The 16476-nt window shown below is 41.3% G+C and overlaps 1 protein-coding gene across 4 annotated transcripts in view; it reads right to left on the bottom strand.

Annotated features, from left to right (window-relative positions):
- ptprub (protein tyrosine phosphatase receptor type Ub) overlaps positions 1-16476 on the bottom strand; it is a 143044-nt gene that overhangs the window by 30597 nt on the left and 95971 nt on the right. For all 4 annotated transcript variants that reach the window (XM_029503380.1, XM_029503379.1, XM_029503382.1 and 1 more), the window contains exons 8-13: positions 13777-14094; positions 11537-11646; positions 9053-9254; positions 7372-7474; positions 7001-7274; positions 2215-2251 (exon numbers count right to left, since the gene is read on the bottom strand). In XM_029503380.1, coding sequence (XP_029359240.1) covers positions 2215-2251; positions 7001-7274; positions 7372-7474; positions 9053-9254; positions 11537-11646; positions 13777-14094 — 1044 coding nt within the window. The remainder of the gene's footprint in view (positions 1-2214; positions 2252-7000; positions 7275-7371; positions 7475-9052; positions 9255-11536; positions 11647-13776; positions 14095-16476) is intronic.

Raw genomic sequence — 16476 nt, 5'->3', positions numbered from 1 at the left:
TAAATAGTGCTGAGCAGTGGGCCTTTATTTGTCTTGTTCTTGGGGCCCACTGATCTAGTTTTTTTCCGTGTGTGTTAGCGTGTCCTCCAGGCCTTGATAGCCTTGAAACAAGCCCTTCTGAGCCTATTGGAACAGCACAACCTAAGTGGAGAGCTGCGGAAAGTCAGAGCAAGCCTGGGGATAGAGCTGTGTCTTGCAGCCTGCTGGGGAGGAATCAGATCTGGGACACGGGAATGAAAAAAACAGCCGTGTTTCAGCCCTTCTATCTACAGCCATGGGCGCTTTATGGGTTCCTCATATCCCTCACCCTAAATAAAGAGGAAAGTGGGACAATATCAGTTCATAATTTGGCAGGATATTTTAATTAATGATGGGCATTCTGGCACATGTGAATACAGAAACGAACATAGACAGCATATTTGATGGCTGTACTGTAGTTTTCACTGTGAGTCAAAGAAGAATTTTTTTTGTTTCGACTCTTACGCAGGGACTCACTATCATGCTAAAATGCCTTTGGACCTGTGAGCTACTGATATCAGCCTGTCTGTCACTGCTCCATTCAAAAAACAGCCCAAGTCACAAACTCAGAACCCCATATTTATTTTACACTCTGACTTCATCTAAAATTACATTGACAAGTGAAATACGAGGGTGCTTTATACTCGCTAAAAATGTGGATGAGGAGGTGAAAAATCTATTTCGCTTTTCTGACATTTAGGATAGATAAGGTGGTTTTGCCACACTTAGCCACAAATTTCCATTAAGCCAAACATGAGCATGAAATAGATTTCCACATGAATCCATGCACCTGCCAGCTGCCCGATGGTGGAAATTGGCATTTAGAGGAGAAATGGAAGTCTGTTGTTGGGTTGAGCCTGCCAGAGCATCCTTAATTAAACTGTCACCTGGAAGTTGAAATGTAATCTCCAGCTTTGTTATCCAAGCCAGAATCATTTGCCTCTACTTTACTTGTGATGGGCTGCATGATAATAACGGCTTAGGAACCGATGATGCAGGGACTATGTTAATGGTAGAGAGATCACATGGTTCTCAAACAGCAGGAAAAAAACAAAAAAACAAAAACAAAAACACTGACCTCGCGCACCTTACAATTAGAAATCACCTTGACATTTTCCCCATCAATTTGCCTCATGGGTAATTTCCTCATGGTTACATGGTTACCTGGTTACAACAGTCTGTATGGGATGATGTAATGCTGGTTTTTCTTTACAAATGTTTCTCCCCTTTGTCCATTTTCCTCCTTATTTCCTCTTCAAGTGATTTCATCATTGCATTGAAACAAATTAATATTGCAACTAAACTAAAGTTCCTTTGTGCATTTTTGCATGAGCAAATTAATTTGCTTAGCATGAAATAAAAGAGGATTACATGGTGTAAAGAACCTTGCCATGTGAAAGAATAATTAATCAATGCCCAACAAGGAGGCACAGATGGAGTGAGACACTGTGCTGAAATGGCTGGCCTTGCCTTTGGCTTTATGCTTGAGGAGAGCCTCATGTCTTTAAGTTTTTCACTCACAAAAAAGGCCTTTACTAAAGAATACCCCCCCCCCCGCCAAGTCAATTTATTTGCAAGGCTCTGCTTACTGTAGCGGCGCTATGAAAACTATAAATACATGACTTTTATGCGTGATCTGACAGTGTATTATGGCACAGAGGCTCTCCTGCCATTGGGACTTAGAGTCAATTTCAGTGCCCTTTTCATATTTCCAGAAGCTGAGCTACCAGGGTGGGTGGGGTGGAGGAGCTGGTGGGCAGGATTTTCTAATACTGATAGGCCAAGGTAGCTCCATCTGGAAGTTTTGATCTGAAGAACCCTTCTGGGCCATGCTGAGGTCAAAGCCCTCAGATGTAGCCATCTAGTGGGCTACTGATGAGAACAAAGAGACTGTCTTTGATACAGCGTGTCCCAGCGTCTGCCCCCAAACAAACAGGATGAAAGCCTGACCTTCAATCCCTCACTGCCTGTTGCCCTTTTCTCTGGGGCCCACCACGAAACAACCAGGACCGTCAGAGAACATTTGTCCAGATAGAGAGGTGAATAACATCACAAGCTAGTACGGTATGCGTTGCAAATTAATTCCATAATTTCTTATCGCAGAAACCTGGGAAGGTAGGCACTATTGAGATGAAGCACTGTAATGTATTCAAAGTTACAGAGTTTGTGGGAGGAAAAATATTTCTGTTAAATTACCTTTGCGAGCAATGCGGATGCAGTTTATTCTGGATTCCTGAAAAACAAAGAAAACACGTAGTCAGAGGGGAGAGTGCTCCTTTGTATTTTTCATAAAAAAAGATGTGATAAAAGAAAAGAATGATGTGAAATATTCAGCAATGACACACATATATATCATTTTTAAAATAAGACTACAGCAGATACACACACTCTGAATGAATATTAGAATACAATATTCCCCCCCTCCCCCGATGACACGTCAAGTCTGGACAAAATACGGTTTGACATCACTGTCTTTTCTCAACCATTCTCTTCTTCTCAAATTACAAATCATGAGTAGTTTGCAATACTCTTCTCGAAATAAAAACAATTCACTTCATGATGGAGACGAAAAAATTAGTCAAGCAAAAAGGACAAAATGCCTATTAATGACATGAAATTACAAAGTATCTCAAATCTGAGTGCTGCGGTGACGTGTTTGAGAAGATTAGAGATTCTTGCTGAAGGAGAAACGATGAGAGTTGAAACGAAGAGAGTATAATTAAGAGGAGGGTTTCACACTAATGCTCCACAATGAAAAGGAATTAATTTCATTCAAATTTCAGCTGATGACATTGCAGTGTTGTGAATAGGACCTTTGTCAAACAGCACTAATGAGATCCAAGACTGTAATCCAATTCCAACCTCTTGGAGATGCATTATGAAATTAAGATTTACAGATGCTAATTCAGGCATTATAGGACAATCATGCAAATTTGCCTTTTCAGAAATTAGTAAAAAGCACTTTAACTTAAACTCCAGTTAATTGCCTTTTTTTAATTGAAAATCCATTTCAGGCTGACAGATACTTTACCAATTTCTTAACCTGACAGTATGATCTGCAATCGCAGGCACAACCTGCAGACAAACATGCTGTCTAGCAGACATTTTTCATTTCATTTGCAAAAACCAATCAACCGCACCGATTCAGTGAATGACGTCTGCTATGCTCACCAACGGGAAATTGTCTGATTGTGTTAATTTAATCTACATTCCTGCACTATATGATTGAAAAGACAGAGACAAGGCAATAAGCGTCTTAAGATGCAAATGCATAAAATAATTAGATATGTAAAACAGCAGGACCGTGTGCTATGTGTGTCTTTTTGTGGCTGCAAGTTATTTCCTGAAAGGGACAACGAAGACATTTTCCACTCTGTTTAAAAGATAGATTCTATTCATTTTACATAACCCAACTATGTGCATCTTTTAAAGATGAAGCAAAGATCGATTGAGCTGAAATGATTTTCTTGCAATGAAAATGTTATGCAAATAAATGATGCCTCCATTAGCGTGCTAACATACTTGTTATGCTTACAAGCTTACAAGCTTCCTTCAGCACGCAGGTTTAGTCGCCCCAAATGTATAGATTGTCTCTGTTCTCCTCTGATATTGTTGCTCTTAATAAGCACTGATGTCAGTTTTTTATTATTATGATCTATTGGTGTGGGATGTGTGGGTCGTGTCTTGTTTATATTTATTGTTGTTTGTGTATGTCGTATTGACTACTGATTGTAAACCAAATTTCCCCACAGGGAGATTAAAGTTTTTACCTTACCTTAACTTAAGAATTCATAATGTTTGCAATGTTCTCAATGCACTTCGCCCACTATCTTTGTAGAGTATGTTGGCATGCTAAGATTTGTTAAGAACAAGAAGTACATTTGAGACATCTCCCTTGATGATGGTGCTTACCATGGCGACTGACTGTATTCTCGCATCACACAAAAAAGTTGCATTTAAAAAGTTTACCTCTCATATAAGCAAAGAATAATATGCGTTGGTAGATATTTTGGGGTTGTAGGTAGGTCAACAGCTGCATTTGAAAATGATTGGTGTTATTTCTATTTGTATGACATATTCTAATTAATAATCATTCTTTAAATGCACCGCTTGTTCTTTGCCATTGTGCCTCTACAATCCTCTACTTCATCTAAAACCAGCACATCTGAATTGTGCTGCCGGCTCAGTAGAACAGTTAATTGGCAAGCGCCAGATTATGGGAGACACACCGCACAACATCACACCAGAGGGGCTGGTGTTTCTTTGCAATTTTTTAAGACAGAACACAAACGCTGAGATTCAACATGGCCCAAACTGGCTTTGCAGTGCGTGTTTGTGCACATGTCAGTGTGTATAAAATTGGGAAATCCAGAATAAGGCGAAGGTGCTGTGACCTCGAAAAAACCACAAATTTTCTGAATGCTCTGTACGGGATTTCAAGCACTCCTTTAGAAGGATCAAGCAAAGCAATTAGGGAGACCTGACGGCCAGCTTTTAGATAATTAGTGTGTATAAATGCCAAATATTATTTGTCCCATATACTGTTCAAATCACTCGCATTGTTACTGCTTTCATCAATGATTAAGTGCAACATTGCCCCCTCCACCAAGACATCAAAGGCAAACACAGAGTGAGAGGGACCACACAGACTGACTTATTATGCTGTACAATTAAATGATAAAGCAAGAAGGCTGACAATTCACTCTATATTTTGATAAAGTGTTCAAGTGATTGCCAAAGATGAAAACTTTATCACCACTTGCTTACACAGAAACCATTATCAGAAATGGTTTTAACCAAGAAAATCTGTGGCTGTTTTCTTATGTTCCATTCTTCAGAGAGAGCTGCTTTCACCGCCAGCGAACCTTTTAGTTCAAGAGCAGGTATGCAATTGTTCTTCTTTAAAAATTAGTAGGCATGTGGTAATTATTTTTCCCTCTTGTGTATACAGTCCAAAGATTACTGCAAAAATGTTGCTAAGTAAATGCATATTGACATTTATGCTTCCAAAAGAAGAGCTTTTTGGAACAGTAAAACGTTTGAAATTTGGAACTGCACATGGAAAAGAAGTGGGAAGATAAAATACAAGGGAAATACAAAACGACACATAACACATTTAACAATTACTGAGTATTTCCAGTCTGTGCAGACTGCATGAGCCAAGAGTTGTACTGCTATCCGGAGAGTGTAAAGTGAAAAATTATAACGCTGTAATGTCAATAATGTTACCATTCCTGAAAGAAAGTAAGAGTGTAGTATTATGTATTAATCTTTTCATAATTGCTGCTATTTTACAGTTCTTTATTTCAATTTACTTGGATAATTAGCACTTTTCTTCCCGAGGATTCAATCCATGCTGTCATTGGCCTGCTGTGACTTGTCAGTGTCTTGCTATTATATGCACAGCGACAAACTTTTCTTCAAAAGTGTAGCATGGATTCAATCAAGTTGAATCAGTAGCTTTTTAGCTGACACCCAAACAAAATAACCCCTGATTTAAAAAAAAAAAAAATGTTTGTGACTAAAAACATGAAACAAAAAATCCACAACAAAGACGCAACATACGCCCTGGTGTCTGGAATATTGACACCAGATTCAAACTGAGACTGTAATCATGCTGAAAAAGTGAATGCCCTCGATTTTATAATATAACTGCAAATTAAGTTGCTGCCCTCCCAGCACATTAAGAGGAGTCGTTTCAGTCCTGCAGCCCTAACACAGGACTGTTGCCCAGATTTCTACAGACTTCTGACTGCCAGTGTATTCGCATGTAAAGGCGACAGTGTTTAAAAGACAGGAAAACAGTACTGGGTGTGTGATCTGGCAATGCACCCCATCCATTGTGGGTCATGGATGCTGGCCTCCTGCCAGGCAAAACAAAACCTAATCCCATCCGCCGGTAAAGCCAGGCCTCCCCCATCTAATCCCATGCTTAGCAGCCTGGTTTTGTGAAGTGCTCACACTGCACTCCCTCCGTGTGTTTCTCCACTGGCTTGGAAAAAGATGCTACTGGTGGGGATGAGCCACCGGGCTCTGTCCACGGGACTTTAAAATAAAAGAGACGTCCGATGCGAAAACAAGAAAGAAAAAGAAAGTGACACGATGGCAAAGTACCAGCTACGGACGGGCTGCTAAACCAGCCTGTAGGTGTTTGTGCCCAGCTGATGCTTTCAGAGGGCTGCGTTACCTACGGCAAAGTATTTTACATCGCTGCAGTCGGCGATTATTAAAGCTGCAGCTTATCACCTCTGCTCATCTACACCTGTGCCCAATTATTGTTAAGTAATTGCATTACCCAGGTAGCGGTGCTTCCGGTAATGGAATTTGGTGAGGTAATGTGGCATCCTCCTGGTATACCCGGAGGTTGTGTATGCATAAGAACAGTGAAATCGGTGGTAATATAATAGCACAAAATGACACGCTACCTAGCTAAAGGATGGATAACCAAGAATCAAAGCATTTCTCCTGTGGAATCACTTGCTGCTCTCAAAGGCCTTCAACTGTTTCGCTGTGTGAAGAAATAGAGAAGTGTTGTGTGTGAAAGCGATAATGAAAGGACTAAGCCAGAAGAGGAAAAGGATAGAAAATGAAAGATGAATGAGGTAGCACATTGTTGACTTTGAGTAGCTCCAGCTAATTGCAGCATCGATAGCTGTAAGTAAAGCTTGTGAGTAATTCACTTTTTCAGGCCTCCTTTGTTTGCAGAGAATCAAAAGAGAGGGATGCAAACATACATAATTTCCAAATAGTTACACTGCCAGCTGAATGCTTTCATCCAACAATCCCTTTCACTGCATAAATACCCTTTCAAGGGTTGTGAGCCCAGACAATGTGAACTGCCCTACACTGTCCACCACAGCATTTGTAATAACAAATATTCATTAACACCATTCACTGCTGACTGCGAATACTAATGCGGGCAGCTAGTGGAAAGCTCGTGTTGGCTGATCTGCTTATCCACTGGCACTTGACAATCACTCACCCCTCTGAAGTTGCTCATAGCTTGGAAGTAGACAAGATAGCTCTTGCGTGGATCCAAAGGACTGTTCCAGTAGCCGTTATAAGTGTGATTGTCACCCACGGTGAAGGGACTGGCCTCCGGCAGACTGCTGGGTGGCAGCTCGGCTGTGTAGTAGTGTGGTGTGCCTCGGGCCTGGGCTTCGCCATGAGACATAGGTAAGGGGAAACACTCCTGAAGACCCAGCTCCCTTTTCACTTTCTTCACAGTTTCTTCCTCAACAACAACCTGGTATGTGCTGGACAGAGCGGATGTGTACCTTTAATAAGTTATATTTTATATATAAAAATGTAAAAAAAATGTATCAAGGGATGCATTTGAGATCATTTCCTCACCTGACAGGAGCCCCTCTACCTTGGGCAGGGCGCAGCAGGACAGTAATTGTGCTCTCTGTCTCACTCAGGGGAGATGGCATGTCCCCGTAATCAAATGTAGGAGCTGAGCACATGCAGAAACGCATCAAGTTTACATGTCAAAAATAGACAAACACACTGCTGCTATTTCAGGCCACTTTAATTCAGTTTTGTCCCTCTATTCGTTCCGCATAAATGCACTCAGCCCCTCAATGTCTCATGAAACAGACAGACCGTTTAATTTTAGCAAAGAGCAAACCCTCTCTACGCATAAATGGCAAAGAGTGCTAATATACCCAATACCCATATTCTAGTATTCATTGTACTGTTTGAATTTCCCTTCCAGTTGTCTTGGATAGAAGCCCAATTAAAAATCAGGGGAGTGAGCCTAAATTGAATGGGTTCCTCATTTGAAAGTATTTGGCTAAAGTCGTGCTTCTCCCTGGAGCTGCGGCGGCGCATTTCTCTTTAATATCAGTCATCAATTAGTGAGGGGGGAAAGTGGAGCACGGTATTCATGAAAAATCGATGATTATCATATTAAATGGGGCTCGCTAATACTGCACCAGAAAAGAGTTTACATCAATTAAGGCAAGCCAATAAGGAAAACTGGACCTGCATTTGTTGACATTAAAGGTCTGTTGGGGTTTGTAGAGAGTTTAAACAGAATTTGATGCCTGCTGCCAGATAGAATCTGTTTGAAGGATGATTGTTTATCAGCCACGGTGGAGCACATGTCCATATGCATATGCATATGCATTTGTGTGTGTGTGTGTGTGTGTGTGTGTGTGTGCATGTGTGTGTGTGTATTGCTTGATACGCTGCGGTGGGTAATGCTTGAAGATGTTGACAGTAGTAGCAGCTGAAGGTGTTCAGTGTTTGCTAGCTGTCAATGCAGATTTGAGAGAGGCTCAGTGAAAGTGAATGTTCAGCACCGCAGGCCAATAGAGGTGGTTGAGGATGATCTGCAAAGACTTTTTGACTCTATCTGTGGTCTGGCTTTGTGCCAGCGCTCTGTCTGAAATATAGCCAGTAAGCACTGATTGTGTGCTAAATCTATGATCAAACAAGCCAAGCCTATCTGTGCGGAGAGAGGGGCAGAAGGACTGAGAGAGAGAGAGCAAGTGTTTGAACATAACACAGAGGGCGTCACTGCATTGTGTGCTCCTAAGAGGTGTAATCCCATCCCTTAACAAATGTAAATGCATCATTAAAAGGAAACAGAAACACACAGGCTGGATTTCTATCACCACTAATAAGCGTTGAGACTTTCCAAAGTGACATTCCGGTCCCAAGATTGCACTGCATCTTTCTTTATACATAACACACAGTAGTGCCCCCTTTGTGGTGTTTCTCAACTCCCTACCACTTAATTTATGTCTTGAGAACTCAAAGATGACAATGTGCCACTATTCTAGAGAGCCGATGGAAAATAAGTCTTATACACTGGGAGCAGTAGTTTTGCCTCTGCGAGAGACAAATGATCCTGAGGTCAAGTGGGAGAAATCTCAGGTTCCAATTATAGCACACGGTGGGTGAAGTTGAGTGCTAGTACCTGTATGTGGCGTAAGAGGCGGCATAGAGAGCAGCCACTACACCGAGAAGCTGCCATTTCTGTTTTACAGACTACCTCTTCACTTGGTTTGGCAGTCAGTGTCTCTACCTGAGATGTTAGTGGTGATTTCAGTGAGGGCTGTCTGGCCAAAGCCCTTGGCTGTACGTGCTCTCACGGAGATTAGGTATGTTGTTCCAGGGTGGAGGTTGGAGAACATGTGGTAGGTCTCGTTCTTCAGCTTTGACACTGTTCTACGAGGTCCTGGCACGTTGATGCTTGGATCAGATGACTCAATGCTTTGGTAACTGATCTGAAAGAAAAAAAAATAAAAATAAAAAATGGTCACCTTTTATACTAATCAGCAGAAGTCCAAAGGACTCATCCATAAATTGTGACTTCGGTGTTATAACACTTCACTTTAAGTCTCTGTGCTAGTTGTTTCTGGAGGTTCATAGTTTTAGATCAATAGGACTTTGTATCAGCGACATCAAGGTAAAGTCAAACTTGGAAAGTGTCAAAACATTCTGAGAGGTAAATACTTGTTCAACTACTATTTTCTGACAAGTGCATTCAAGTGTTATAATCAATACCCCTAAGTGTTCATAAGTTCTCTCCACTCTTGTTAATACAAAAATTACACTGCATGAGTGTCCTTTAAAAGTGTAATCTTTTGTAAGTTTTTCCTCGAAAGGTGATTTTCTTGCCTGCACAGTGCTCTCATGAGAATTTCCACTTATACTCTTTAAAAGAGTAGAGCGCTAACAGGAAATAACCTTACTGCAATCACACAAGGGTGACTATATTAGAATGTACATTAGAGATCCACTTCTTTCAAGGAATGAGTGTATATACACACACATCTACCACACACACTGAAGAAATCACTCAAGCCAAACCAAAGGGTGTCCTGATTATCATAAGAAAAGCTGCTCATGCCTCCTTCGAGTGAAGATGGAATTATTAGCCATCCAGAGACTAAACACAGACAGACCTCTCTGTTTCCTTTACAAAGGCAGACATAAAAGATGCCTGACGGAGCTCAGAGCAGCAAGGAGAACGGGCAGGAATACATGGCGGTCGATGGGCTCAGGCTGAGTGGTCAATGGTTTAGTATGAGAGAAATGAAAAGGATTTCTACAGCTCTGTGTAATTCTTTCTCTGTCAATAGAGGGTGATCAGCACACTACAGAGCAAAAAAAAAAATCCTGAGCAGCCTCCACTTACATGTCAAAACACAAATCCTATATAATAAAATCCTTCAGACAACATTGGAAGAGCAGAGAGAAAACTTCAGCACAGGCGGTGGCACCTGCTGATGCCTAACCACAGACACATGCTGGGAACTGAACCCACGACCTTCTTATTGTGGGGCGACAGCACTAACCACTACGCCGCCGCTGTAGTATACAGTGGCTATAAAATCATTGTCCACAGAACGGAGCACCAATAACACAATGCACAGGTGAGTTATCACACAGGCTCCTGTCATAATGGGACAAACCCAGCGTTAAGTTCAGGGCCATATACACAGGGTCAGTGTCATTTGTCTTGCTGGTATTTTTTTTCTAGTGCTGTGCACCTTGTGTCAACGGCTCAGTTGATGGATTGGAATAAAAAGCGGAGCGGTTTGGCGACTAAGCACATTAAAGCAAAGAGTTGCAGAAGGACTTGAAATGACTCAACAAATGGAGAGAATTTGCAAAAGGCATGAAAAAAAAAAAAATAAATAAAAAAACCTGGAACATTTCAGTTCCAGGATGATCCTCAAATGTTGGATTGTTACTCGAGATTAAATCCAAAGTGGTTGGGGATGTACTGATTATGTGCTGTTTGATTATTAGAATTTGGGCATTGGTTACAAAAATAAATGTGTAACACCAAATCAAGCCCCTAAACAACGCACTGCATTGAAAACCCCAAATTATCCGCTTGACCTAACCATCTGCCAACAAATAGCTCAACATCATATCACTCATCCTTGTCATCTCTTAAGTTCCTCAGTAGATGAAGTTTGCCCAGTTGGTATGATGCTCAAATTTAAATTTGTTCCCAATAAAAACATTTTATCCAAGCTAGCTTTAAAGTTGAGATGTTCTGTTATGTTTTGTTGTTGTTTTGTATGAAAAAAAAAAATAATAATTGACCTGCAGTGATAGTGAGCTGGTAATTTGATGCAGGCATGAATTTGCTCTATTGATAACAGGAAAATTCACCAACTACAGATGGATGACGATTCCAAGGAAAAACCTAAAAATGAGTGAACCATGGGAAATACGAGTCACTAAAAAATGAGTATTTGAATGACGCCACTCAAATACTTTATATCTATAATGACACCTTTACATTCACCAGGTCGTAACACAATTGAAAATCTATGGAAGAGTTTGGTCCGCTACATTTCACTGCACCCTCCTCCACCATCGTCTAGACAGAACTTATTTCAGGAGAATGGCATTCCTCTCATTGGCAGAGCTCAAAAGACTTGTTTGACTCTATACCAAGGCACTTCGTACTGGTTATTCCTTTTACTCATCACCTGTCATATATTGAGCAAGGTCACAGCAATACAGCAGAGCAGCTCTCTGGACTCACCTCGTATTGGGTGATTAGGCCATTGGGCTCAACAGGCTCCTCCCACTTCAGGAAGATCATGTCATCCAGCGGGGTGAAAGTGAGCGACTCTGGTGCTATGCCTCCAGGAACTATGGGAAATTGTCAGAACAAACATTTGCTGTGGAAATTGAAGTGCTAATCCCAGAGTGAGCCTCTCCTGTCAATATAAGAGAAATGATTGTCACAGTGACTCAGAACGCTGTACCACACGAGGCACTCAGGCAGCCAGAGAGCAGCAGGCTGAGAACATCAGATAAGGACACAGTTTATTTATGAGCTGTATCAATTAGGAAAACCACAATACAGACAAAAGGCAGAAAAGGATATTATAATTTTATAACGATCCTCTGTCAGAGTTAAAATATGTTGAGCATGTCAGACACTTGCTGGTAAACTTGTTTCTGAACGGCACCATGAGTGTCTCCACATTCAACTACATACAGTGTTAACAATTTTTGGGGACATTCAGCAGCAGTCCTCACAGTCTGTGTGAGCGCTGTACAGAGGTAGACTGCTGTGTGAGTTTCAGGCCTGAGGCTGAAGCAAAAGCCAAACAGCCGAGTCAGCTGTTATTTCTGATTTGAGTTAGTCTGGAGGACAGAGTTGCTTTTTAAGGCTTTTGGCAAAAGCATTTATAATTGACGTGTACTGTGTCTCTATATACATATATGAATCTTTTCTCATTTCGGAAAAACTCCTGCTTTCTCTTTTTTTCCCCCATCTCTCTCTGTATATATATCTTCTTCTGAACAATCTTGTTTGTTTTGATTTTTTTTTTTCTTTTTTCACAGAAGAATTGATTTCTCCCCCAGTCACTGTGCAGAAGCTGTGCTATGGCACAAAAGAATAATAGCAGATAATAAATAAGCACAAAATCCTGTCTTAAGGTTGCCAGAAACTCAGATATAATGTTTTCTCTTCTATGTTATTTTCATCTGATAAATGAAAAGGATATTTTGTAATGCTGACAGACTTAGCCAGACGGTCACCATAAATCTAATAACATGTTTGTGGAAGACGTGTTGGTAAAAGTGCTAACCATTTTGAAATATTAAGCCAATTTAACAGAAATAAACCAAAACCGATATAAATAGATATTTTAGCCACCAATGGTGCAGTGGAGTCCAAAAAAAAAAAAATAATAAAATCTACTCACGGTATTATCACTACACAAGATAATGCCCACATATAGGTCAGATTTGAGGATATCTCAGTTCTGGACAGTCTCTACTCTGACATTTACTATGGTAATATTAAACAAATTGATGTTTTCCAGTGCAGTAGCTATTACAAATGACAAACCAATTTTAGATGTGACAGTAATGTCTCTTTCTCAGTTTACAAAGGACAATAGCATGCACATGAAGCTGGATGGCTGTTGTTTTGTCAGCATCTTGACTGCATTGTAAATGAAATTAAATAAAATCAGTGCACAGGCATGTTCAGAATGAAAAGTAACAGCAGTTGTTCTGCACCATGCCCCTGTGGCTAATAATAATAATAATAACGATGATGATATTGTTAGAACTGACGCATCGATGCTTCAGTGGGCTTTTGACATACTTTAGTCCAGTGCTTTTAAACCTGGGAGGCAAGACCCACTCAAAGGGTTGCACAATCAATCTGAGGGGTGGTGAGATGATTAATTGGGTGGGAGGGAAGGGAAAAATAAGTTTTGTTAGACTAATTCATATTCATAAAATTCTTGTTTTTTTGTAATAATAGATGCAGAGTTTAATCTCACGAGCCAGCTATCTAAATAAAACCAGCCATGCTTCAAAGAACAAACCATGAAAGGTTTACAGGGGAAATCACTCTGGCAGAAATGTTAACAAGTCATGGACATTTGACAAGAGGCCCAGAGTGAGCAGTTTGGGGGTTTTTTTAGGGGTCAGATGCCCCACCCAAAAGAGGAAAATGTCATGGAAAAACCCAGGAAATTTGGTCAAAAGTTGTTTAGCCTTCAAAAAATGTGTTGCATTTTATGACATAATCATATATCTTTATTTGTTTAACTTCTAGTCTAAAGTAACTATAGCAGTCAAATAAATTTTGTGTGAAAATATTCTGCACTGATATTTAACTACCAAAAAATTTTACTAAAGCACACAGTTTTAAGAAATATAGTTAGTTAAACTGCTCTCATACAAAATGTCATTCTCAGGTTTTTCGCCATGTGTTTCAGTGTCGACTTTTCTATAACTTCCTCTGGGACTTACTGTCCTCCTCAGTCTGGAAGGTGACCTCTCTGCCCTCTTTCTTCCCCTCCGGATTGGCCAGTGACAGGCGGACGTGGATGCCATGGTAGGGTGGCAGATCACGCAGCATGAAGCGTGAAGCATTGTGTTCCACTGCCAGGCACTCGCGCACGGTCGTGTTGTGCCCTCCGCCACCTCCTGCCGTGGTGTAACGGTAGCAAAGGGACACTGAGTAGGTGTGGCAGCGTGTCAGGTTAAACGCCAAATTCTCCCACTGCAGGGACAGTTGCCTGGCCTGGATATCTGTTGCTGTGAGGCCCCGCAGTGCACGCATGGGCTCTGGGCATGAGTAAGATTGGAGAGAGAGAGAAGGGGAGAGTGGGGGGGTGGGAGATTGAGTCACAAAGAAAGCAGAAATTAAATTAAATTGAGTAATATCACAGGAAAACTCCGGAAGGCTTAATGCTGACTTTTACAATGCGAAAGCACAGGTAATGAATTTTTAGAAAGAATGACCAGCAAATTACAGTATCACTTACATCCCAGGACTACCAGGAATGGCAGTTATAACTGGCTTCTCTCTAATGTGCATCCATGCTGCCCCAGCACAACATGGAGGTCAACCGTTTGCTGCCAGCACAACACACCCACATCCCCCATGGCAGAGCAGGAACTCATGCCAATTGCGCTAATTAATCGGACAGGCTGCGGGTTGCCACTGCACTCCCACCAGTCTCCGCCTCCACATCTACGAGCAAATGGACTATCCAGCGGTTATATATCGTTGCCCTGTGGTTTAATCCTCGCACACACACACACACACACAAACTTTAAAAAAATAATAATGCCAGTGCTATACAAGGGCATTCACTTCCACTGGTGACTTTTACATCTGGGTCATTGCAATGTCCATATTTTTAGAAGGTTAATTCTAGTCATTGCCACGTTAACCCTGACTTTGTCCGACTCACACTGAAGTAAACAACAGTTCTGTCTTTCATAAATGGCACACAAATGTAATGGCAAGCTGAAAGACACAGAGAGCCTCTTTAACACAGAGGCACAGACTAGCCAGTGTTAAGGAGGATGTCGGAAACTGAAGAGAGGCAGAGTTAAGCCAAGGACATCCTCTGTATCAATGGGGGCATTTATCAGCAGCCATTATTAATACAATCAACGCCTTTTTGTCAAGCAATATGCTACATAATGTAGTGTATGGCTTTGTTCTTTAATAGGGTGTGGTGAGTAATGGCACAGGGAGCCAGGGGATGACAGCAGAGATATGGGGTACATGGAGGGAGCAGCAGAGTTTGAGGTTACTGGCCAAGGTCTTCATTCCTTTACTGACTCGCACACTCAGTGGAATTCTCACTGCAGCACAGATTAGTGCAGGGGACTTAAAAAAGGGAGCTAATACATCACTGATGAGGGCTACAACAACAAACATCTATTTCTTTATACAATATTATTATTCAGCCCTGTTTCTGTATTATTTTAATTGTTTATTAATTCAAATCTCGGCTCCCTCCTTGTTTTTCCCTTTGTTGCACACATTCTCAAATTCACACAGAAACACAGCCATGTAAATAACGGCCAGTGTCTAATACACTTATTACTGCCTACAGTACAGCAATTCTTTGAAAGTACAATTTTATGAGACTCCCAATCTATACTGAAGGCCTCCACAGTCAACAGCTTTCTCTTTTAATTTGCTGTCTGGCATCTCATACTAGATGGAAATATGACCACAGCATTGATCTAAACCTCATCCACACAAATGTGACAGCAGATAAATGGGTGGGCTCAGTAATCACAAAGTAGTGTACTGCACCCAGAAAGAAATTTTAATGTTCCATTGTTCCAGTGTGATTGAGGATTGTCTTAATGGTGCAATTGATAGTCTGCACAGTCTGAGAGCTAAATAAAGAGAGGCATTTAACTGCTGAGTTAATGAAAGCATCGCCAAAAAGGCCACAGTGTGCCCATTGTGGATTTTCTCAAAGTGGACATTTGTGCCAGCCCCTTCCCCTTGCCTCGTCTTATCTGTCCACATGCAATGGGGACCCATTCTCTGGCTCCCTGTAGTGTGAAAGCTGCAGTCGCCCCAACATGGCCAAAAGCCCTGAGCACTATGTTGATCCTTGGAGATAGAAAGTCAGAGTGGATGTGACAGATTCTGGTTTATTAACTCCCTAAAAATGGCAACATGGGACAAAAGCACAACAGAGCAGAGCTGCCTTTGATTGCGTGTATCCATGGAGGGGATCTGGGCTAACTGCATCAGGCAGGAACACCAAATCTGTATGGACATGCACGGCTTTTGTCGCGTGCAAGGAAAAAATAAAAATACAAGCATGTATAACTCCAAATACCCCGAATATGCACACACTGGGAATTCTGGCACTAAAAGGAAGACATGATGAACGACATGCCAAGAAAGGCAAAGCACTTGTGTTCCTAATGTGCCTAATTTTAGTCAAACTCCAATGCTGGCTTCCTGTAAGAGACCAAAATAAGGGGCTCACCAGAAGCCTTAGTGACCCAACAGCAGGTGGAAGCCCATTAACGTAGTTTGGAGACCACCTGCAGTACAAATGCTCGTCTCTCCTCTCTGATTTACTTGAGTTGCTTCAAGCTGTGCTAATGCACCGTGCTGATAATCACAGCAATGGCTCATCAAGCACACCTGGATGGCCATCAGAGCCAGGCAGAGACCATGTT

Source organism: Echeneis naucrates, chromosome 6 (assembly GCF_900963305.1).
Source record: "Echeneis naucrates chromosome 6, fEcheNa1.1, whole genome shotgun sequence".
Lineage (NCBI taxonomy): Eukaryota > Metazoa > Chordata > Actinopteri > Carangiformes > Echeneidae > Echeneis > Echeneis naucrates.
Note: the sequence above shows the minus strand (reverse complement) of the source record. Positions and strands in the feature narration are given on the sequence as shown.